This window comes from Juglans microcarpa x Juglans regia, chromosome 2D (genome assembly GCF_004785595.1).
Source record: "Juglans microcarpa x Juglans regia isolate MS1-56 chromosome 2D, Jm3101_v1.0, whole genome shotgun sequence".
Taxonomy (NCBI): Eukaryota; Viridiplantae; Streptophyta; class Magnoliopsida; order Fagales; family Juglandaceae; genus Juglans; species Juglans microcarpa x Juglans regia.
In genome coordinates, this window is record NC_054596.1 from 5,410,339 (window position 1) to 5,434,157 (window position 23,819).

The window sequence follows — 23,819 nt, forward strand, 5'->3', positions numbered from 1 at the left end:
GATCTTGATTATGATCTCATACATACTTATTTTAAGTACAGAATCCATCGAAACATCAATATGTAAAGTACATGGAAGATTCAAAATTTTTTTATAGTACTAGTACACTACTGCTGTATGATGACCCTTTCGAGTTTAATTGGGCAGCATCTCCCTGCAGAACAAAGCTGCAACTTGCAAATGAACCCAATATTCTACAGATCTAATTAATTTCAGAAATGCATGCTAAGTCCACCGAAAGTTGGGTCTCGAAAGTATGTCTTCAAATTTTTATTTTTTATTTTTTTATTTAGTAATTAAAGAAGTGTTTTTTAATAATATTATAAATTTTTTATTTTTTTAAAAAATATTTATGATGATTAAAAAATATATAAAAAAAAACTCTGTTCGAGATTTTTCGAGAGATTTCTTCGACTGTAGAATACTCAATTAATTTAGAACTTAGGCCAACCCGTCACGTCAACGTAAATTCTCTTTGTTGAGACTCAAAACAAACAGTGTTATCAAATCAAAACAAATCTCCTAACCTCAGTGCTCTGTCAATTCAGAGCAGGTAGAAACTTTTTTTTTTCAAAGAGAAGTAATGGGATTACTATTTATTTATTATTTATTTATATTTAATTTTTTATTTTACTTAATTATTAAAGAAATGAATAGTAATAAAATTATATATTTTGTAAATTTTTTCTTAATTACTAAGGATGTTAAAAAATACTTAAAAAAATGATTTAAAAAATTTAAATATAGTATAAGCAGTAAATGAGTAGTGAACTGGTTGCAAATGTATCATTACTCTTTTTTTAAAAGATCATGCAGCTCAATCGGACTCTTACTACTCATGCGACCAAGCAAGCAGCGCATATTCTACATAGAATGTTACAGCTTTAAAGTAATATTACATATAGTCGTGGAGTACGTAAATATAATGTAGTTATTTTAAAAAAAAAGTGAGATTTATTATTAAAAAATTATTATTTTTTCATATAGGTCCTGTATTTATTCATTTTTTTCTAAAGTAATTATATAGTACTTGTACACTCACAACTACAAATATCATTTCTCACAATAACTTTAACCTGCCGGAATGCTACTTTATTAATGTATTATTATCTTTAGGTCCGGTTTAGATACAAAATCTATCTTGACTCATCTCATCTAATTATTATAATTTTTTTAAATTCTTATGCAAAATATAATAAACAATTCAATTTTTTCAAATCTCAAAATAATAATAATATTAAAAAATAATATTCTAATAATATTTTATTCAACTTTCAACTTTCATCTCAACTCACTATTCAAACCACTCCTAATCTTCAATCTTATATATTACACAGATGGTTTTGTTATGGCAAACTATAACAGAAGTTGTTGATGTCGTGTTTTGAAATTCGAGCAACTCAACGATAGGTCAATCTGTTCCTGCAAATATGAGAAAATGAGGGCTCAGGGTGGTGAGAAACACCTTCGATGCCTAAGTCAGCTTGGGTTCTCAATCTGTAATTTAAGGGAGTTCAAATGAAAGTGCATAGAAAATTTTCTACCCAGTGAGGGAGATATATATACCCGATTGGAGTGGTCCCTTGGCAAGCCGATTGTGGCGATGTTGCTCAACACTAACTTCCTACTGCCGGGCTACCCTTAAATCCATCGGTACCTTGTGGGCTAGGCTCGTGTGGTTCGGCCCGACCCTAGCCTCCCTCTCAGAAGTAATGCCAAATTAATAAGTGATCATTTAAAACCATATAATAGCATGCGTGCAAGAAACATGCACACAGATACACAGAAAGAAAAAGAAATTAACTAATCTTAACTCATCTAATAATTACAATTTTTTTAAATTCTCACAAAAAATAAAATAAACAATTCAATTTTTTAAAATTTTAAAATAAAAATAATATTAAAAAAATATATTCTAACAATTTTTTATTTAACTTTTAACTTTAATCTCATCTGAAAAAATAACTGAGGATTAAGTCTACATTTAAATGTTGAGCTGAGTTGAGTTTAGTTTAGTTTTTTATGAATAATAGTGAGTTGAGATGATTGAGTAAATTTTATGGAATCCACTTAATATGAGTTTATATGTGTTTAAATATTAAAATGAATTTTATAAAATTTACTGTTCACCTGACATTCATTCTCACTATCGGCGCAAAAGACAAAATTTTTTCGTACAAAGCTGGCGTCAAGTTTGCAAAAGTAATAAACAATGTGAAGACCCCACAAGAAAGATGAAAAACCGTATGTTTGGCAATTAATGTTCGTCAGTTACGGATCCCACAATGAATTCAATTTTAAACTAGACTCCAACTTTATAAATTATAAAGGTGTGTTTGGATGTAGAGGGCAGGTTAGCATAAAACGAGCCTGAGTAATTAGCGAATGTAATATGGAAGCAATTAGCCTGCGCTGCTCAAAACTTGATTTTTCAGAGGAAAAGACAGTACTCGAGAAAGTGCATTATCGCGTAATTGAAAAAATGAACGACGCAATTTTAGAATCTGGCCGAGTTGATCATGGAAATGCTCAAGGAATTGGAAAAGCGGCTAATTCAGGCGGTAACAATCTATATATTTGTCTTTTGTTGTTTCTTTTTAATTTTAGCCGCCATGACATCTCCATGTCATAGAGTATAGAGTATGATCGCTATATGTAAATAAATAAATAACTATTCGTCTTTTTTTGTTTCTTAACGTTGTGGCGAAAGTAACCTCAACTCAGACATGAGCCCCAGCTAAGATTGCCTTGGCCATGTCTATAAGATGAAGAAATAACATCCCAGCAGATACAGGAACACTCAACGTAACGACTGCAGCCATCCCCAGCGCCCAACTTGGCCTAATACTCATCAAATAAGACTGCAACTGCCCTATTACTTCGCAAACATCCTCATCATAATGCGTATAATATTGCTTCTCCCACTCCATCCAGTTCGATGGTGGCTCGGCCTGGCTCGTCTCTGAAATCTTCATCTCCCTAATGCGCATTCGCAGCACGATCATGTTCTCGTCCACTAGCCTACCCCCAGAATCTCGTCCATTTCTTTCTCTACCTGCATTCACAGTCAGCCCAACGTGTTTTCTCCGGCAATTAGGTGATGGCAACGACATAACAGGCCGCCACGGAAGCAGGGCGGCGGCGGAGGAAAGTCTGGTTGCTTCCATTGATGCAGTTTCTAGCAGCTATATAGTAGCGATCGATCGAGCTAACTCAAGCAGATTAATCAGCTTGTATGATTGCGAAATATATGAAGTTGTTAATTTTTCCTTGGCCAATGAAGCAAATATATACATATGGGAAACTAAGCGTGAAAGGAAAGAACATACCGATAGATCACATACAAGGTGGGATATTTGAGATCAGAGATTACGTGACAAAACATAAGACGTTTAGATTCTTTTCGAGGAAGCTTCTATATTGTCTAAACCGTGTGGATAGAATGACGTCAAGTGGCATAAATGCCAACGCGTCTTACTGTGTCGTACGTGTACCGTGTGTTTTTGTATACAGCTTGGAGACGAAGGTTCGGTTAATTAAGGAACAATTAATTAATATTATGATATTATCTAATTGGGCCACAACTTTGTCGTAATTAAATAAGTTAGGTATAGCACAAATTAAAGGGAAGAACCTAATAATTAACGAGCAAGCATCGATAGTCACACATAATATTCTGATTACTTTTGAAGTTGCGTTAAAGACACTTGGTTCGTTTGTTTTCAGAGATAAGATAAGATGAGTTGAGATTAAAGTTAAAAAGTTGAATAAAATATTGTTAGAATATATTTTTTCATATTATTTTTGTTTTGGGATTTGAAAAAATTGAATTATTTATTTTATTTTCTATGGAGATTTAAAAAAGTTATAATGATGAGGTGAGATGAGGTGAGATAAGATGTTTTTTAAAAACAAACGAAACCTTAATTGGGATTCGATCGTGCGATGATCAGTATTTGCCTTGTGAGGTCTTAGAATTCAAACCAAAAAAAAAAAAAACCATCACTTTCATTGGCGGTTCCCAAATTAAACAGTACTACAAATAAAAACATACCAAAAAAAATGGTTGGAGTCAGGTTCGTTCTATGCATTTCTTTTTAGTTTTCTTATTGGATCTCCCGGGTCCCCGACCCTTACCGTAAGAATTAATCTATTTATAATGTTAGCCCCTTGTTTTTTTTAATATTAGCGCGCTCCGTGTTTTTATATATATAATAATATATCTATGTTCAAATCATCTATGTATGAATTAATTTTTAAGCATAAGATTAACCAGTACTGCTACAAGTACTAAATCTATATTAATTCTATATATACATATTTGATGCCTGAAAAAAGCTCAACTCATCGAGCACTATATATTGAACCGCTAGCTAGCTAGGCTGGTGTGGATCCTAAAAAAACTAAGAGACATTAATTCCGACGCGTGATCAAGTTAATAATATTCTTAGAGATCATAAATCAAGCGGAAAGACCATGAGAGAGAAGCTGGCCGATTTGTATTCGATCCATACATGACTTCTTCTAAAATGTCCACTTTTTATGAGATTTTCACGAATTGTTGTCCTTAATTGGATGCGTACTTGTCAAGTAGCTGACCAATTGTGATCGTTTGATAAATGTTGTTGTAGGTATATTATATCTCTGTCATGTTAATGGAATTTTATGAGTGTGACTCACTCATAAAATTCCATTTCTCAGACATAGTCCTCTCTCTTTCTAGGGAGAGAGAGGACTAGGATATATACAAAGCTACGTAGTCCTCTCTCTTTTCTTTAAAAGTAAAACCCATTTCTCAGATGCAGATGGGATTCGATACATGTCAAGCCCCTTGCTAGCAGCTTGTTCCACAGCGAAGGATTGGAGGGCTAACCAAACCACTCATGATACCCATTAAACCATGATTTTAAACCATCACACACACATGCCACAGCATGACATGTATTGTTACAAGTCGACTGCTTATTATCATATTTATTTGTAATTATCATCATTTTGTTGGTAAAATGAATGTGCTTGCAAACACATCCAGCAGTGTCGTTATCTGTTTCGATCCGTTCAAATTGATGATTATTTGGATATTGATCGAGACGATTATTTCCGCTATTTAATTACCAATCGATGGTGGAAAGTGAAACTGATTAATCATACCGGCAATTTTCAGGCAAAGCCCTTATTTATATTCAAATATAGCAGCCAGCTTTAGGAGATATTCTAGCCAATACCCAAAGCATCTCATACATTTGACCCTAGAAATAAGTCTTAACTATTAAGTCTAGCTATATCTCCCACATTCAAGCATTAAAAAACCTCCTTTGAACATATAATTAAGAGCCTGAAATTATTTAGTAAGCATGAACTTTTTAACAAATCAAAGAACATGATCAAATAATATTGCTCCATTCAAAGAATCTTGCCATTCCCAGTAAAAAGATGGGGGAACATGCAGTGAAATATACAATATACAAAAATCCATGATCGATGATGATCAGTATTTGCATATATGGGTCGATAACTACTGCAAGAATTAACCAAATCAAACGTGAGGAACGGCAGAGAAGAACCCATTAGCCACCTCCATCAAACGAAGCAGAATCATGACCGTCGAAGCCGGGACACTCAACATGACGAGTGCAAGCAACCCAAAAGCCAAACTAGGCCTAGTGTTCATCAAATATGACTGTAGTAACCCCACCAAATCACAAATATATTCGTCATAGCATGCGTAATACTGCTTCTCCCATTCCATCCATTCCTCCGGAGGCTCGTAATTCCTCTCAATCACTTTCATCTCGTGAATGCGTTTCCTCAAAATGATCATGCTTTCATCGACCGAGCAGTATCCTCTGTAGTCTGGCTCGTGGGAGTCTCTTCTAGCTGCAAAAACCATGGCCCTCGATCTTTTCCCATGCAAGAATCTCGTTTTGCCGGAGGAAAACGGTGGAGGAGGGAGTACTACTGAGAAACATCGAGAGGTTGCTTCCATCCTGACCAAAGTGAACAATATATGTTTTGCTGAAAAGTAAAAACAACAAAGGAATGATGGATGCGGAGGAACTGCCTTCCATCTATTTATAGATTTCAAAGTCAAGATCTAAGGTCGGGGAGAACTTTACTGGTTAATGGACGCGTGTCCCTAATTTCTCTGCATCTCACCGTCCCCTCTAATATTTTATTCCTCGATATAAATCTTCGGCGTTTCTCATTGGCCTTCTGCTTCTTGGAAAGCTCGCTAGAATAAGATCGGCTCTTACATATTGATAGTACGATTATTGATTAAAGAAGAAAGAAGAAAATTCAACCGTTATAACAAGTTGGGGTTATTAATCTATTATATGTTGTAGTTTGTACGTGTCTAACACAATGGATGCCGGATTACCAGGTATTTACATGTGGGCACGTACTATTATACTAAGAAAGTGGCATCTAGTACGTGTCGCTGCATAACCAGGTGACGATTGTGAAATTGCCACATGGCAAAGTTTAGATGCATATCAATAATCAAAGAGCCGAATCATATAGCCGCTGGCGTAAGTTCTTATCAAAGATATCTCAAGGCTAGGGACTCCAGATACCAGAAGGAACACCTTATAACACTCCAATGGATCCTTTACAATAAATTTTTCTTTAAAATATAAAAAATACTCTCAAAAGTAGGTACCCTCCATTAAGGTACGTTTGGATGATAAATTCGTTTCAACTCATCATTATAATTTTTTTAAATTTTAATATAAAATATAATAAACAATTTAACTTTTTCAAATCTCAAAATAATAATAATGTTAAAAAATATTATTCTAATAATATTTTATCATCTCAATTCAACTCACTTCAACATCCAAACGCAGCCTAAGTTTTCTATTTTAAAAATACTTTTACATTATGCTACAATAAACCTCTAGATGTAGAGAACACTATTCATCATTGTAAACAATATTAATTAATTTATCTTCGCTTCTCTTGTTATGTTTCTCATTTTTTCAACTCTCTTTATTCACATTATATGATCATTGAAAATGAATATTCTCATAATATATTTTGAGAATATTTTCATTATATAATTTCTTCTTTTTATTTTTTGAATTAATTTATATTTTGATTTAACTTATAAATTTGGATTAATTTAAAATAGGACATAATTATATGACATTTTTTTTTTATCAGTGGACATAATTATATGACATTGTATATGTAGAGATATTGCAAAGATCAAAAGATATGAGGATATTATTAGTAGTTAGAGAAAATATTTGAAATTAATAAAAAAGATTAAAATGTATAATATTTAAATGATATGAAGAAAAAATATATACGCTGATGTAAAAGTCAGTACGTAAAATAAAAAAAATAAATTTTGATAATGTATTTTAAAGGATGGGATGAAAAATAAGAATAAATCTTCACAAACTCTTCACACTCTACACTCCATATTTTTTTTAATTTTTATTATTTTTTTCTTTTATCAAATATTTATTATATGAATAATGAATAAAAAATTTGAAATAATTTAAAAAGAATAAACTCAAAAAAAATTTTAAAAAAATATTAAAAAATTTAAAAATTTAAATAAATGTGGAGTGTAGAGTGTGGTAGAGGTTGTTCAGCAAAACTCAAAAAATAAGTGCTCTTAGATCGGACAGCAGAACCCTTCGATTTTTGTGTCATCTTTTGCCTACACAAAAATATGGAAAGCTTTGTAAGCGGCATTATGGGAGAATCCCAAACACTTTGTTGAGACTTTAAGCTCACGCAAATGCATAACAGTAAAGCCATATGTCCTACCAGACTGTTAGGACCCAACATTTGGGTCTAACACAAAATCTCAATCCAGCTAGAAACCAATATGATATACTTCTTTTTTTGTTCTCTCTTTCGACGAGTGTGATCAGTTTCGGCCTCAAGCGGCCGGGAAGGGAAATATTCAAACTAGTCCGTTTACACTTCAGAGGCATGGTCCCCAACATATTGCATTTAGTTTTGGGGTTAAAACCAATATGTATTAGTTGCTACATATATCAATTGAGAAGGGAAAGAAAATACACATGAACAATATGTATGACAAACATATCATAGAAGATAGGAACGAGTCCAGAATCTTGGGTAAAAGAAGTGAACCAGATGTTAATTAACTTCATCAGTCATCATAGGAGGAATGAGGAGATGCAGTGCATCCAGGGTCAAAGGGATCTTCAGACCCACAACAATGCCAGTATTGAACAACTTTGCCGGAGTTGGGAGTATCCATGGTACCTCCTGTGTACACACTTTCAAACTTCCTCTTTGTTTCTCCTGAGGGAGTTGGGGATGGAAAAGAATGCAAAACGAATCCAAATCAAACCAAATCAAACGCCACAAGAAGAGCGAAAGCAGTGAGCACATATAAAATAACAAAGGAATCAGTATATAATATAGTAGTGGCAACTCTTGTCGTGTTAATAATGTTTCACAAGCACAGATTCAAAGATCATCATTTACTATGATCCGAACTTCACAAGAAATTCCATAGTCAAAAAACCAAATTGCTCTTAAATCCCCAAAATTGCAACACTGGACTGGACAAGGTATACAAGCAGATGAATGACAAAAACACACAAATATAGGTACGCATGTTAATTCTTATATCCCCAAAATTGCTTGCAAAAATTGCAAGTGCAAGCTACCTAATAAAGGCCTCCATAAAAGAGATCGTCAGTCTACGACGAGAAGTTTAAAGGATGATCCCAATAGAACCGCATTTTATCAACAGGCAAGTTTACATGATTAGATTACACAGACTTTCATCATTGAGTAGAGTTTTCCTTCATATTTCCTTTAATAAAACCACATCACAATGAATACTTCCATACCTATAATTCTCTGTTTCGGCAACGCAGTGTACCAGCCATCTTCCAGGAAATAAACACATTTATGTTCATTAACTTCTTTTTTTTTTTCCTTTTCTTTATCAGATTCTAAGTTTTCTAACATTAAAAAATAAAAAATAAACAAACCTAAATGCATTCATTTTACGATAAAATACAATTTTTTTTAAAAAGAGAAGAATCTAACGGGAAATGAAATATATTGAGGAAGCACGTACCACCAAAGTGAGCGGTGTGGAAGCGGCAAGCGCGAGGGTGATTGAGGGCCGGGTCGAATTGGGTCTTGCAATTCTTGCAAGTTCTGAGGGTAATTTTCTCGTTCGGTTTCGCTGAGCATCGGACTGGCCGGAATCTCGGCGGCGAATATGTGCTCTTCTGAGTCTCCGACGTCTGTAATCTCAGGGTTTGAGGAGCAATCGGTGGATTTTGATGGAAGAATAATAGAAAGCGAGCCTGTGAATGGGAAAGAGCCGCAGCCATGGCTCTCACTCTCAAGAGCAAAATCTTTGGGCTTTTTGTTACTCCTTTTTTTCTTTTAAAATCTTACGGCGTGGCACGCACAAAAGTTTAGCAGGGTAGTTAGTTGTCGGTAACTTGCGCTGGCAGTTAATGGATTTTGATCCAGCAGATCCTCGAATGGGTTGAATCCAAATGAAATGGGAGTTGGACCGGACGTGGACTTTACAAAGATCCCACACCACAATCTTTTAGTTCTAGATGGTAAACCTGTGGCTGTCCGAGACAAATTTGGTTCCTCTTGATGAATCCAATCCCACATGTCGTTTTGAGATTGAGCAGTTTCATATAATTAATGCTATGGAAGGCTAACTATGGATCTACAGACTGCACAGCTACAGATTTGTCTCGAACACAAAAGCTTAAAGGAATCTGCCTCTCAGCAACAACATTGGACCATTGTCGAAGCAAGAACCTTATAATGCAGATGACTGAAACTTCAGATTTATATCGTATATGATTGTTTCTCGAATAATTCGAGGGGATATCATATGCATATGATACGAACAATAATAGTAGCAAGCAGTAAGAAATATTAGGTGCTGGAAAAAGTTAACAATGAATCGATAATTGAATAGTCATCATAGGAGTGAGCAACATTGCATCCAAGGTCGAAGGAGTTATAAATGTTGCTATGCCTTTTGACATTTCATTACAAGCTGGACCTGTCTCTCAGATTGAACTGGTATCAAAAGTTGCAAGCATATCTTTTTGTTATTACAAGCTTGTATCTTTCACCACAACAGTGATATGACAACTGCGCCTTCTTATCTGATAAGCTCTTCCCCGAGCTTGAGGTCTAACTTTTTTCCTAGTAACACCCTCGTTAACTTCAGCTTTACTAACTATTAAACTTCCTTCATCCAAACCCATGTTGTTAGTGGCGTTTGCTGCTGCAGAATAAACCAATTTAAGAACGGGTTCACATGCTCGGTAAGGCATGAGCTCCAGTATCATAAGTGATTCCTCGTATGACCGTCCACGAATCTGATCGATTACCCTTCTCACTTTATTAGCAGACATCGGTATGTGTTTAGCAATCGCGTATGCTTCTGCATAGGTGTTCTGCTTTCTGTCCTTTGTCACTGTCCCTGCAGTATTACATAAGCATATGAAATTATTTCTTTCATAAGTTTCTGTCCGTTTGATTATCTAATTTTATTCATAATGCACAACAGCATGAGTACTTAAAGAGGAAAATTTTGATATACTGGAAATTATGAATCATGACTTCTACAACATCCTGTGAAAGGTGCTGCAAGTATATCAGCACGCGGTGATAAATATCTCTTCCAACCCAACATCACCGTCCATTTCTCCTAGGAAAGCTTATAAGCAGGAAGTTCATCCTGCCCTTATATGGACAGATTTTAGGCAACAACCACAAGAAGTGATTAATTACTGCACAAAATTCCCAGACTTCCACTAGCACCTAAGTGACAAAGGAGTATACCACCACAGGTCCACAACTGACCGGCTTTTATTCTGTAATTTTTTTTAAAAGTCATGACTCGCCATTGTGAGACATATAATATATTCGATGGCCAAGCATAAGAAAGCTACCCATAAGGATGTGGAGACGGGCTAATGCTAAGTTGGCTCAGGAAACTATTAGAAGATAGTGGTCAATAAACTATATTTTAAAGAAAACTTGAGCCACATCATCTAATCCTCCAAAACTTATTTACTTCAATTGAAATCTACACAAATAAATTAATTGTAAAAAAGAAATCTATACAGATAGATTATAATTTTTCAGTTTTAACAAGACGTAGTATGCCTTAAAAATCAAATTTTGAGTAGCTTTTATCAAGCAGCATTCTTCGGTGAAAAGAAGATAATGAATCACCAGTAGGCTGTATGCACGAATTAGTAAACTTACCATTTACCAACATGCAGGCTCGCCATCTAATACTTCCAACACAAAGAACCTAGGAGTAATTTCCATTGTGAAAATCATAATGCAAATGTGAAGACTTTCCCTGACTTGCTTTAGTTCTAAATAAGAGCTTTTTATAAGCAAGATTTTGATTAATCATTGTTTTCGAAATTCAAACAAACGGGATTTGGGGGGGGTGGGGGGGGGGGGGGGGGGGGGTCGTGGACAAAGAACAAAACCGAACCGTTAAGCACTCCACATCTCAACAGAATACCTTTCCTCTCTCGAATGTAAACTATTGTATCAAATCCCAGTGTCATTGCAAAATTATCAATCATTCATCAGTGATTCAGTATGGATTCACCGCTAGCCTTCCAGTCTAGCACGAAACCGTCCTCATCACATCTCCGTTGGGGTCCACGGCCCAGCTGTTAATCCTCTACAACTGATTTGGTTACCTCAATGAAAATCCGTGCAAGAGTTTATCTGAAATTTGAGGAGGACTTTAATTGGATTTTCTTTATGGGATCTGGCCCCAATGAAGAAGGAGAGTTATGGCCTGACTTTACGAAATGCACGAATTTTAAGAAAAAATATATCTCCAAAACATCTCATTTATCTATAAAATAAAATCATTAAGCTCGGATAAAATCTTCTCCTTAGCAAACTGACAAGGATGGAGGGCATGACATTTGGGGGTGGGTCGAGTGGGGTACCTTCAGATGGAGTAGTCTCGGAGGTCGTAGCACGAGGGCGATTAGGCACTCGGTCTTTCTGAGTTTTGGAATCCCAGGATGTTTTGCGAGCTCTATGATCATTAGGCTTCGCCTGGAGTCGAATAGCCGGGAATCTGGTCTTCGAAGAGGGAGCTCGGTGGAGTGCGAGAGCAGGCTGTGGAGTCTGATGGAGGAAAGCCAAGCTATGCAGCGGAGGAGAAAGACTAAGAGCCATGGCCGGGCCGAGAAACAAGCATGAACCAACCAGCAGGGATAGGGTTGTGAACTTGTGAGGAGAGTTGTCGTTCGTGGCTTAGGGGTTGATAAGCATAAACTAAACAAACGTCTGCGAAAACCATGAGAAAGCTCACTCGCTTGGATAAAGGAGTGGGCTCGATTTCTAACTTTACTCGGGCATGTAGTTATGGGCCCAACATTGTCAATTGCTTGCATATTGGGCCAATGATATTTCTACACCTATATTATAATTTGTTGGATAATAATAGGTTAAAAAATCTATTCATTATTTCAAACTCTCATCATCCTCTCATCATTTCATGATGTGCTATCTGATAATAAGTTTATAAATGAAATGTAATAAATAATTTCTATTCATCTAATATCACATCATAAAATGATATAAAGATGATAGAAGTTAGAATGATGAGTAGCATTACTCATTTTAAATATTTTTTAATCATCTTTAATTATTAAGAAAAAATTAAAAAACATACAACTTCACTGATAGTTACTTTCTTAACCATTAAATAAAAAAAGATTAAAAAATAATAATAAATGAGTGGAAAGAAGTAGTAAGACTATCATTATCCTAATTTTTTATATAATTCATAAAAGTAATATTAGATATCTTTTTATAATATGTAAATCTTACGTATTACTTTTGAAAAAGAATTAGGTTTATTATTAAAAAATTATTTTTTTATATAAATCATATATTTGTCCACTTTTTTGAAGATAATATACGAGATTTATACACTCTAAAATTATAAATAACATTGCTCAATTCATAAAGATGATAATTTTTCTTTATAAAAACACTTAAGTTTATTTTATTTAAATATGAAAATTTTATAGTTGACCTCTATTTAAAATAAAATCATAAAAAGAGATTATAAGAAATAAAGAACTATATCATTGCTATTAATTCTTATAATTCCTCTACATCATAAGAAGTTTTTGTAAATTAACTATTAGAGTTTTAACTATGATGTGATCAAGAAACCACTTTTATTAATTGTAAGTCATGGAAAACTAAGCCATTTTAAAAGTAAAATAATTGCAGTGCGTGTTTGAGATTTCTATTGATACCAAAAGCTTTAATTTTAGAGTTTTATTAATAATTGTTATTATTAACAAAAAAATTTACTGTTCAATAAATATATCTAAATATACTTTTAAGGTTTTTAAACTTGTTTCCAGCTATTTGTATAACAAAAATTTTATGTATAGTCATTTTATGTATTCTTTATGTACTTTATTAATGTGATTGTTGCGTATTTTTTTCTAATTTAAAATAATTATTTTAATCAAACACATTAGTAGAGTACATAAAGAATATATAAAAGTGATTGTATGTAGCAAAATTATTTATATAATCTTTGTAGGTAATTTTCAACAAATGTTTCGATTTAGAGCTTTATGTGTTTTTTAAAAAAAAATTATCATGCGTATCCATATTTTCCGCAAAATAAATGTTTTTTAAACATTTATATGAAAAATAATATTTAAAAAATAAAAAATATGAGAACCAATCACTTGACAGGTGTAAACAAAATGAAATTGGAGGGAGAACATGGTTGATTGCATCTAGTCCAAAGACCAAAACACCCTCTCCTTCACAATACGAATATCCCCCTCTCGCGCTCTGCAATTGACTCCAAAACCTAGAGTTTCAATTCTGGCCACAGGACCAATTGAGCTTAAAGAAAATGGCAAAGAGCAACAGCAATGAGGAGCCCAGCACTGCTCCTCAGCCCGATAGGTGGTACAACCTAGCCCTAGGGCCCTCTTTCAAAGATCATCGTCATCCCTCCCCCAAGTTCTGCACTTTACGCTGTAAGTCCTTTACAACAGAACCCTTTCCCCTTTTGAATTTTCTCGGCTATGTTTGGTTACCGAGAAAGATAAGCAGAAAGAATGGAAAGAGAAGAAACTTTTGCGTCCCTTACGGGTTATCTTGATTTTTGTTCATGATTTTAAAACGAATTTACTCAGTTTGACTGAACAGTAGTATTGGAGTGCAGGATTATTGTTTATTGAATTATAAGTGCAAAAGTTATTAGTTGGTTGTGATTAGTTGATGCTATGTTTGCTTGGCAAGAATTCTCGTATCGAGATAAAAGAGGACTACTTTGAATGTAACATTGGCTAGTTTAATTGTAAGATAAGTTGCTCATTGTTGTCATTTTTTATTTTTCTCTAAACAATCTAGAATGCAAAAAAATGGGAAATTCGTTTTCAAATGAGATGAAATAAAATTAAAAACAACTTACATATGTATACATCAGATACCAATTCCTCATACTCCATTGCTAATCAGCTTCTTTATTGAGTGAGTAAGAAGTTGATGATGCGCTAATTTCTGTGTTTACCCAGATGATTTTAAACCAGCTTCAATTGATAAGAACCAATCTGGGTCCCTCCATAAAATAATGGACAACAGAGTTACGGTAGAATTTCAGAATAATCAACCTGGGAAGCCCAAAGTGAGCTTTGAGGGTACCTGTGAGGATTACAAGGAGAGTGATGCATTGTTGTTCTTTGATGGTCAGACCTTTCGGTTGGAGCGGTTGCACAGGGCAGTGAAGCGGTTGAGGCATGTTCGGCTGCCTGGTGAGTCTGCAGCTGTAACTAACTTAGCTACAACTGCTTCAGTTGGAGCAACTGCAGAATCTTATTCACCACCACTGGGCAAACGATCAAAAGTTGTGTCTTTGAACAATGACGTAGTTCATCAAATACCGGTGAGTTTTCATTGCCTTTGCAATTCCTGTTATCTCTTGCAAGTATGAAGACGTCAAGGAGCGAAAATGGGGTGCACACTTTTATCAAAAGTTTGAAATAGAATACCATCACTTATATTTGGATTGCTATGGCACTTACATATTTGAAATTTACTAGACAATGGTATGTTTGAAGTCCATATCGTGGCCATTTCAATCAAAATGGCTTGGATTCGTTACACAGCAGGAGACACAAATAGGGCTGTAAAATGAACCAAGAAGCTCAAGTCTGGCTCATTAAAATGTTCATTTGAGCTTGTTGGCTCAAGTGGTATCCTTGGTCTTGGTGGAATGCTCCCTATAGGTCTAAAGTTTGAACTCTTGGGTGCAAACAATTTATAGGGGCCATCAGACTGGGGGAATGTTCCCTTGAATTACCAAAGGTGCACTTGCAGGAAACTCCTTGCCGCGGAGGCCTGTGCATCCCAGGATTAGTCAAAACTTTGTTCCTAGACTCCTTGTGCCAATTAAAAAAAAGAAGAAGAAGAAGAAGAAGAAGAAGAAGAACCAACTTAACAAAAGCTCTTGAACATTCTCAAGCTCATTTGCAAATCATAGAAGTTGATCTGAGTCTTGTGCTCATGTTCAGTTTGAGCTTGACCACAAAGTATACAAACCAAGCTTGAATGCCTTTGTGCTCAACTCAGCTCGGCCAACCAGTTTACAGCCCTACATATGAGTCCTTGTTTGACCCAAAAGTGACCATGCTGACTCATATATACAGCTGTGGCATGGGCTTTCAGCTGTTTTTTGTAAAACCCAACCTAAGAAGCTATGAATTGGACTAGACCTATCCAAAAAATAAAAGGAGCAATGAATTGGACTAAGGTGGTACTTAATGTCGACTCAACATATGAAGGTTCCTGCACATGTATGGATGTCTATGTGCCTGAGAGGTTGAGACCAAGGAGGATATGTGATGTTAAGAGGTGTGAAAGCTCAAACAGATGTTGGGGACCCTTTTTTTTTTTTTTTTTTTTCCGCGTATTGCAACAACTCAACCCGAACTCACACAGATTGAACTTAGAAACTTAGTATAATTCCGCTTGAGGTTCCTGTTTTTTTACAATTTTTTTCAGTATTGATTTTAATCCGGGCAGAATCAGTTTTACCATAACTTAGGATCCGATTGGCAACACAATTGTTCTCAAGTATTTTAAGATATTCTTAGATATTTCCTTCCCAAATATCACTCAAACACAAAACACTTTCAATTTTAAATTTTCAACTTTTTCATCTAATCATTACAACTTTCCCAAACAAAACACAAAAAACAATACTATTTTTTCAAATTTTAAAACAAAAATAATATTCAAACGATTTTTTAACTTTATAATAATATTCTTTGAGAACTGCTTTTGATGGCATGCTGTCGGTACCTGTTATAATCTTACATCGCATGCCGACACAAAAATCGTTGTCCTGTGGGAGGAAAGTCTCGTTTAGTTTGTGGGGGTAGTAGCTGTATCAATCTCATACCTCCACTCTAGATTGGTACTTGCAGTATTTATTTATAACTCATGAATCCTTTGGTAGTCATCTTAGACATTCTGAGATCAAATCGCATGCTATGCTCTTAATTCATAAGGCATGACATGCATACATGACATTTTACAAATGATACAACGTGGTTTGAGAATCTTTGACTGATTTGAAATGCCCCGACTGTTGTGGGTGGGAAAAATGAATAAGTTAGATACATCATTTAGCATTCTAATCCCTCTGTTTTTATGAATTCCTTTTCTATTGTATCAACGAGTCAAATTTGTTCTGTTTTATACTGTACAGGCAGAGGTTGAACGGACCGCAGAGAGCTTAGGTACGTCTTTATATATTTTTCTTTCTTCCCTTTATTTGTTTGCCCGTGGATAAAAAATTCAATGTGCTGTGGACTAGAAGTTTTCTTTTTGCATGAGCAGAATTAAGTTTATGAATTTTCATAGATTGGATTAAGGCAATTGGGAATTGATGGAAAGGGATTTTAAGTATAAAAGGGCGTTCAGAGCACTATTGAGAAAGCTTGATTTTGATCAAGGAGTTGAAAACCTAAGTTGAACATTTTGAAACTCCAATAAACTCTGGCGTTCTTTATGTCAAATGATTTTGCAGTTAATTGAGAGTTTAAAAGAGAAAAAGCCAAAAGATGCAAAACCTAGCATTGAAAATGTTATCTCTTCCTGCCTTTTTTTTTTATTCCCAGATCAAACATTTTTACAAATAGATGGATGTACAAAAAAAGAGGTCAATTTATCTAACCAGAATCTTTATCACTTGAAGGAATTTTATTTGCAACTAATACCTTCTTTTATTTGCATCAATTAGCCTTAATGGCTGTTTTTCCTTTTCCTAATTAAATATGGATATGCTTACTCAACATGTTCTGATGATTGAATCCTTGACCCATTTATCCTCCTGATGCAGATGCGAGCTATTCACCTTCACATCCAAATCCCTTGACTTCATCACCAGACTCCAAGGATTGTGAACTGGAGGAAGACATAGATATAGTCAATGACAACGAAGATGATTTTGGAACCGCTGAGAATGAAAATCTCACTGAAATGGAATTCAACAACGGTTTTGATATTAACTTGCCACATCCAGCAGACATGGATGATGAGATTGCTGAAGTAGATGTCAGTGATGATGTAATGGATAAAGGTCCCAATGCTGCTGAAGCCCTTAGAGCACAGGTGAATGCTGAGGCGAGAGAGAAGGAGGAGACTTCAAGCACAAACAGTAGCAGCGGGAGTGGGAGCGGGAGTGGAAGCAGAAGCAGGAGTGGGAGCAGAAGTGGTAGTAGCGGTGGTGACAGTGAAAGCAGTGATGGTGACTCGGTCATCTCTATCTAGTAGGGAACCGAGTGGATCACCTTCGGAATACTTAACCTTTGGTTGGCAGTGTGGTTTCTGCCCATGTTCAAAACGAGATACAAAAACAAGCAACATAAAAGGTTAAGCGTTGGTTATTAGGATATGAAGGCTAAACAGACTGGATTGCCATGTCTTTGTATTTTATTTTATTTTTTCTAATCCCATTTCCTTGTAAATTTTGTGCGTAGCACTAATATTTTGAGAGCTTTGTGTCTAGAATCGAGATAGGGCTGTCCTCCTGACCCTTTTGTACATTATGGTAGTTTCTTAGCTAATTTGATTGAACCAAATGTAAGACAACTCAAGGTACTTGAAGTGTTTTATCAAGTCCTTAATAAAAGCCCCCAAAAAGGGCCTTTAATCAAGTTATTCTAAATTTTTGTCCATTCATGCTGCTGTAAAACTGAAACATAATCAAGTCATTTGATACTAGAAAAATTGAATAAATAGGTCATCCAAAAATGGTTCATGTTCAACTATTATAAGTTATTTAGTAAATATTGGGAGTTCAAATATTCTCTATAGAAAAATCCAATAATTAAATAATAAAACTACATTTTTAGGTCAATTTACATGTCTTCAAAATTTGAAGTTTGAGCCTAATAAGCCTATTATCTTTGACGGGCCAACCGACGACGTCGTTTACTGAGCTAAACGACGTCGGACTCGGAGCCTATATTCCGGGCAAAAGAAACTAGAAAGCAAAGCAAGAGAGGAAAAAGACGAGAACATAAAATCCTACGGAGAAACATGGAGATGAGTTTGACATCTGCAGCCTCACCTTCAAGGTCTATGTGCTTCAACCATGGCGTTTTACACCCGAAGTCCCCAGTTGTAACCATTAAGAAAATCGCTACAGGTAACGCTACCGGTAGCGGTAGAAGAAGAAGAAGAAGACCCGTGTCTGCAATTAAGGCTTTTAATAGCTCGTCTTCCAAGCAGACCTTATCGAGCAACTGGGATATTTCCCAAGACTACTCTGCAATTTCAGCTCCATGGCTGCCCAGTTTCGAGGAGCTCGACACCACCAACATGCTTCTCCGCCAGAGGATTATATTCTTGGGCTCTCAGGTCTCCTTCTTCTGTATCTCTAGAATTATTAAAATTGGGGCTTTTATGGCTTAGTTGTTTGATTCAGAGATGGTTTTGCCCATTTTTGGTTATTTTTAGTTTGTGTTAATTTGCTGGCTTTTTAGTTAAAGTTGAAGTTTTTGACTGAACCTTTTTTTTTTTTTTTTTTTTTATAATGTATTGTGTTGATTATTGGCTATTCAGTTCATTCCTGTTAAATCTTGGTGGTGTACCTGTTAAATTTTCCTTTCAAGCGTAGCTGTTGGTGTTAGATGATTATTGCTGCCTGTGTTGTAGATCAGAAGTTGTATTTACCAATTTCATTCGCGTTGGACAACCCATCTCCCCGTCCCTCTCTTCGCTTATCTCCAAAGCGGAAAAATGAAAAAGATAACCCTAGAAGTATTTAGATTTTTTTTCCTCAATGATGGACAGGTCGATGACATGACAGCGGATTTGATCATAAGCCAGCTTCTATTTCTGGATGCTGAAGACTCAAAGAAAGACATTAAATTGTTTATTAATTCACCTGGTGGCTCTGTTACTGCTGGTATGCCAGAAAGTTTATTCACTATGCTTTATTCTTTGCTTCGGCCCTTACGCTTATTTTTGTAATATGTCTTCCTATTTTTTATGTGTTGGAGTATATCGAGGTTGGTAAAGGAAATGAGTTGTTTATGAAGAGTGTGGGCTTTGCTCTCTTAGGTGTTCATTCTTGTATCAGACAATAAAAGCTTGAAAATAAAGACTAACAATTCTCCCTAAAGAAATCACGTCAAAGATATACTAGTTCATTGTGCTTCTGAATGAAGATCATTTGCAGATGTTAAAATGGTCATTGTGTCTCTGAAAGATGGCTTGGATTGGAAAATCTTATCGTAATTTTTTTCAGTCAAATTTGTGTCAATGAAACCTTCTTTGTTACATCAGAGATGGTGATTTATAGGGTAGTGGATAGTTTGGATTTTGTGTTGAGGTTTTCACTTGGATTTGTGACAGCCTATTTGGCAATGGATGGTCTTGTCATGCCTATTATTTGTTTATATCCTGTATATGGTTTTTGTCTCTACTATATCTTCTCGATTTGGGTGCTTCCATGGAACTTCTTAGTCACAGGCAAGAACCTCAAGAATTTGTTATGCTTGGAGGTTAAAAGTTTACCTAACCAACCCAATCCCTAAGAGAGAAGGTTATCGTTAGGATTAGGGCTGCAAGTAATTCGGTCCAGATGGCAAAACCGACCAGACCGAACTTTTCAGTCCAGACTGAATTATGGACCGTTTGGTCTCAGTCCCAAAATATGTGGACCGATGACATTCGGTCCAATCCCGGGGTCTACAAATTTTGGACCGGACCGGACCGGACCGAACCCCTATATATATATTTTTAAAAATATTTTTAATAATTTAATATATTATTTTTATATAAGAATTATATAAGTTAATGATGTAATTTTCATCTAATTTGTTATCATTGACCATATAAAATATAAAATAATATATACTATTAATTAATAATAAATCATAAATCATGTGATAATTTATGTCATTATATGTAAATAATTAATACATCATACATACTCTACTATTTACACTTAATTAAAATAATTAGGTAATTTTTTTTAAATGCCTAAGTTGCAAGCAAGCATGAATAATCTATGTACAATTAAATTATTTGATAGTCATCAACATTGGCTGTGAAGATGGGGAATCAAAGGTTTCGGGTTGGGTGTTCGGGTAGAGTTTTAGTTCTACTGGAAACAAGAGTTGGGGACCGGTTTGGTGTATTTTGGGTTGTTCTTTTCACGGGCTTTTTGGGTCATTGGGGGTTTTTTGGGTCATTTTGGGTAAGTTGTTTTCTTGTATACATTCAGTGTACTTGGTTTCTCCTTTGATATATAATATTTTTTACTTATAAAAAAAAATTAACATTGGCTCGAGCGTGGCTTGAGCGAACATTGGGGTTTGTATCTCATTCGAGCTCACTATCGCGCAAGATTCGAGTGAACTCACTGGTTGGGCTTTGCTCGAGCCCACTGTCGAGCGCACCTCGAACGAACTCACGGTTAGAGTTTCGCTCGAGCGCTAGGTCGAGCAACACTGTTTCTCGATTTTTCAGCTCCAAAATCAATTTCCACCCCAAAAATTAATAATTATTCATACTAAAGAGTAAAGTCTAAATTAGTAAGTAGTAACTATCAACATCATAAATATAATTATAGTAAAATATTTTTTTAATGAGTTAGTTACATAATTCACATTAATAATTCACTTAATTGTAATTTAGTAATTTAAATAATTTTCTTTTTGTTAATTTATTTGAAAAAAAAAGAGATGAAAAAATAATAAAATAATTAGGCGGGACCGACTGGACCGATAGCTACCGGTCCAGTCTGGGGAAAATAATTTCGGTCCATCACTGGGCTGGGCCGATTTACACCCCTAGTTAGGATGACAGTAAATAAATTAATCCATTGAAATTGTGAGTGCCCCGCACCCTGCCCTCACAAAAAAAAAAAAAAACTGTGCAGGTCCTTAAGTGACCGCAAGGTAATTGGCAAAAATGGATATTTGTAGCCAATGCAAGTGATTGGGGGTATAAAGCTGCATTGAGCTCAGTAAATTTGAAGAAATCCTTTGCCTGCTTTTGATTAATTTGCTCTCCATTTTTTTTTTTATGCATGTAGGGATGGGTATATATGATGCAATGAAGTTGTGTAAGGCAGATGTTTCAACTGTGTGTTTGGGGCTTGCTGCATCTATGGGTGCCTTTATCCTTGCTTCTGGTGCAAAAGGGAAGAGGTTCTGCATGCCAAATGCAAGAGTGATGATCCATCAACCACTTGGAACTGCTGGGGGCAAAGTAAGTACTCAGTTAATGTTATGTGGTTATCTTTTGAATTATAATCCTTTATGCCTTAATTGGATTTAGAGAGGGCGAGGAAGGGTGGGGTTTGGAAAAAAAGGAATGACGGGAAAGGAGACTTTGATTGGGAGATCAATGTGGGAGGAGAGAGGATTTTGAGGGAAAAGAAACCCCCAATTTAGCCCCTTTTTTGTCCTCTGGGGTGATATGGAGGGAGAGTAAATGGTGAACTTTATTACATTGTTTGGCACACGGGACTGATGACTGGTTGTTTCAAAAAATGATTAACAAGAATGATTTCCTTCAGTCATGACAGACAATGTATTAAAAAACCTAAAAGTTGTTTCTTATATTTTGTAAAGAAATCGTCCCAGCTATCATGATTATCTATTAAAAAGGAATTTTGCGGGAGAAAGGAGAAATATGTTTATAGGAGGCTGATCCTTCCATTGGTGATCGTAAGTTAAAACTCTTTGTTATCTCTCACTTAATGGTCACATGTGATTCCAGGCAACAGAGATGGGTATACGAATAAGAGAAATGGCGTATCACAAGATTAAGCTGAACAAAATACTTTCTAGAATCACAGGGAAGCCTTTGGAGCAGGTTGGGCATCAAATCATATTCCCTTATTTTTAAAATTCTACAGAAATCGAACCATCTCTTTTCTTTTCTTTTCACTCCTTTTTTTCCTTCTGTTTTGTGTATTTATTTTCAGATTGAAGCAGACACAGACCGTGATAATTTCATGAATCCTTGGGTAGCCAAGGAATATGGGCTTATTGATGCAGTTATTGATGATGGCAAGCCAGGATTAGTTGCACCCATCGCAGATGCAACACCTCCACCCAAAACTCGAGTCTGGGATCTGTGGAAAGTTGAGGGAAGTAGGAAAGCCAAGAAGAATTTGCCCTCAGAGCACAAGATTTTAGAGAATGGATATAAAGGTGGTCAAGGTGATGGAGAGGGAGACGCTGAACAAGAAAAGCAAGCATCTACTCCTGTATGAGCTGTATTTTTAGAACTCTTCCCGGGGCTCTAATTGGTATAATTTCTAATATTTATCTCTCAGAGCAGGGCGTTTTTCTTCTTTTGGGACTTGTTTAATGATTCTTTACACACTTATAAATGCTTAAGGTGCCTTTATAACTTATTTGTTCTTGTTTAATAATTATGGTGAAGTGCTTAGGGTGCCTCTTGGAGTGGTAGACGTGTCATGTTGGGATTATTTTTGGGCAGCAACAGTCATAGTTTGATCTTTATAAAAAGTGGCCAGTTCCAAACAGGCAACAGGTTGAAGCTTAAAAAGACTACTAGCTAAACTGTGTTTTTATTTCCCATGGAACTCGGTTCCGTTCGGATAGTGAATTGAGTTGAGATGAAAGTTGAAAATATAATAAAATATTGTTAAAATGTTATTTTTTAATATTATTATTATTTTGAAATTTGAAAAAATTGAATTGTTTATTATATTTTGTGTATAAATTTGAAAAAATTGTAATGATGAGATGAAACACTTTCACTATTTAAATGGAATCTTATGGAACTAAGAAAACAATTCTACTCTCATAAACTTCTTTTTAGCAAAAGAAAAGTCACAAGATAAATACTTTAATTATAAAGAGATTATATAAAAGTAAACTCATAAATTGATGTGGTTTGATGTAGTACTTCAGATTATAAAATTATTTTTATTGTAAAGTAAATTTAATAGATTATATAAAATTACATCAATTTGTAAGTTTATTTTTAAATACTTTTTTGGTGTACGTAGCATTTTTCATGTCACAAAATGTACGAGTGTTTATATTAAATCATAATGTCTCGCATGTTCCTGTTTCCGGAAGAAAAAGGAAAAAGAAAACAATCTTCTTAATTTTAATGGTAGATCTTTATATATATATATATATATTTTTTTTATGAAGAAATACTTTTTATAAAAAGGTTTAGCTTAACGAGTATTTTATTATTAAGTTAGTATGCAAAGCATTATTTATACATTTGTAATATTTAAA

At 35.0% G+C, this 23,819-nt stretch overlaps 6 protein-coding genes across 6 annotated transcripts; 2 read left to right on the plus strand and 4 right to left on the minus strand.

The window, feature by feature from the left end:
• Nucleotides 1-2,720: 2,720 nt before the first annotated feature.
• LOC121248089 lies at nt 2,721-3,167 on the minus strand. Its single transcript, XM_041146445.1, has one exon. It carries the CDS (start codon nt 3,165-3,167, stop codon nt 2,721-2,723), a length of 447 nt encoding a protein of 148 aa, XP_041002379.1.
• Nucleotides 3,168-5,268: 2,101 nt separating this feature from the next.
• On the minus strand, nt 5,269-6,642 carry LOC121248813. The gene has a single exon (XM_041147400.1). The coding sequence runs from the start codon at nt 5,984-5,986 to the stop codon at nt 5,537-5,539; it is 450 nt and encodes a 149-aa protein (XP_041003334.1). The 5' UTR covers nt 5,987-6,642; the 3' UTR covers nt 5,269-5,536.
• Nucleotides 6,643-7,951: 1,309 nt separating this feature from the next.
• On the minus strand, nt 7,952-9,702 carry LOC121248817. The gene is made up of 2 exons (XM_041147405.1): nt 9,080-9,702; nt 7,952-8,289 (listed from the first exon to the last, which is right to left on the minus strand). The coding sequence occupies exons 1-2, from the start codon at nt 9,339-9,341 to the stop codon at nt 8,135-8,137; spliced, it is 417 nt and encodes a 138-aa protein (XP_041003339.1). The 5' UTR covers nt 9,342-9,702; the 3' UTR covers nt 7,952-8,134.
• A 215-nt stretch (nt 9,703-9,917) lies between these two features.
• LOC121248816 (50S ribosomal protein L22, chloroplastic-like) lies at nt 9,918-12,306 on the minus strand. Its single transcript, XM_041147404.1, has 2 exons — nt 11,973-12,306; nt 9,918-10,468 (listed from the first exon to the last, which is right to left on the minus strand). The coding sequence occupies exons 1-2, from the start codon at nt 12,205-12,207 to the stop codon at nt 10,095-10,097; spliced, it is 609 nt and encodes a 202-aa protein (XP_041003338.1). The 5' UTR covers nt 12,208-12,306; the 3' UTR covers nt 9,918-10,094.
• Nucleotides 12,307-13,751: 1,445 nt separating this feature from the next.
• Nucleotides 13,752-18,233, plus strand: LOC121248815 (ELL-associated factor 2). The gene is made up of 4 exons (XM_041147402.1): nt 13,752-14,048; nt 14,589-14,956; nt 16,784-16,814; nt 17,417-18,233. The coding sequence occupies exons 1-4, from the start codon at nt 13,922-13,924 to the stop codon at nt 17,845-17,847; spliced, it is 957 nt and encodes a 318-aa protein (XP_041003336.1). The 5' UTR covers nt 13,752-13,921; the 3' UTR covers nt 17,848-18,233.
• Nucleotides 18,234-18,553: 320 nt separating this feature from the next.
• Nucleotides 18,554-22,957, plus strand: LOC121248814 (ATP-dependent Clp protease proteolytic subunit 3, chloroplastic). The gene is made up of 5 exons (XM_041147401.1): nt 18,554-18,939; nt 19,375-19,489; nt 21,626-21,801; nt 22,315-22,410; nt 22,523-22,957. Exons 1-5 carry the CDS (start codon nt 18,619-18,621, stop codon nt 22,811-22,813), a joined length of 999 nt encoding a protein of 332 aa, XP_041003335.1. The 5' UTR covers nt 18,554-18,618; the 3' UTR covers nt 22,814-22,957.
• The last annotated feature ends 862 nt before the right edge of the window (nt 22,958-23,819 follow it).

Excerpts from the sequence above, each read along its gene's own strand:
- LOC121248815 (XM_041147402.1), top strand. The coding sequence starts at position 13,922 with ATGGCAAAGAGCAACAGCAATGAGGAGCCCAGCACTGCTCCTCAGCCC. Across the intron at positions 14,957-16,783 it reads ACGTAGTTCATCAAATACCG|GCAGAGGTTGAACGGACCGC; the intron begins GTGAGTTTTCAT and ends TATACTGTACAG. Across the intron at positions 16,815-17,416 it reads ACGGACCGCAGAGAGCTTAG|ATGCGAGCTATTCACCTTCA; the intron begins GTACGTCTTTAT and ends CTCCTGATGCAG.
- LOC121248814 (XM_041147401.1), top strand. The coding sequence starts at position 18,619 with ATGGAGATGAGTTTGACATCTGCAGCCTCACCTTCAAGGTCTATGTGC. Across the intron at positions 19,490-21,625 it reads TGGTGGCTCTGTTACTGCTG|GGATGGGTATATATGATGCA; the intron begins GTATGCCAGAAA and ends TTATGCATGTAG. Across the intron at positions 22,411-22,522 it reads CAGGGAAGCCTTTGGAGCAG|ATTGAAGCAGACACAGACCG; the intron begins GTTGGGCATCAA and ends ATTTATTTTCAG.
- LOC121248089 (XM_041146445.1), bottom strand. The coding sequence starts at position 3,167 with ATGGAAGCAACCAGACTTTCCTCCGCCGCCGCCCTGCTTCCGTGGCGG.
- LOC121248817 (XM_041147405.1), bottom strand. The coding sequence starts at position 9,341 with ATGGCTGCGGCTCTTTCCCATTCACAGGCTCGCTTTCTATTATTCTTC. Across the intron at positions 8,290-9,079 it reads CCACACCGCTCACTTTGGTG|GAGAAACAAAGAGGAAGTTT; the intron begins GTACGTGCTTCC and ends CAACTCCCTCAG.
- LOC121248813 (XM_041147400.1), bottom strand. The coding sequence starts at position 5,986 with ATGGAAGCAACCTCTCGATGTTTCTCAGTAGTACTCCCTCCTCCACCG.
- LOC121248816 (XM_041147404.1), bottom strand. The coding sequence starts at position 12,207 with ATGGCTCTTAGTCTTTCTCCTCCGCTGCATAGCTTGGCTTTCCTCCAT. Across the intron at positions 10,469-11,972 it reads CGAGACTACTCCATCTGAAG|GGACAGTGACAAAGGACAGA; the intron begins GTACCCCACTCG and ends GTAATACTGCAG.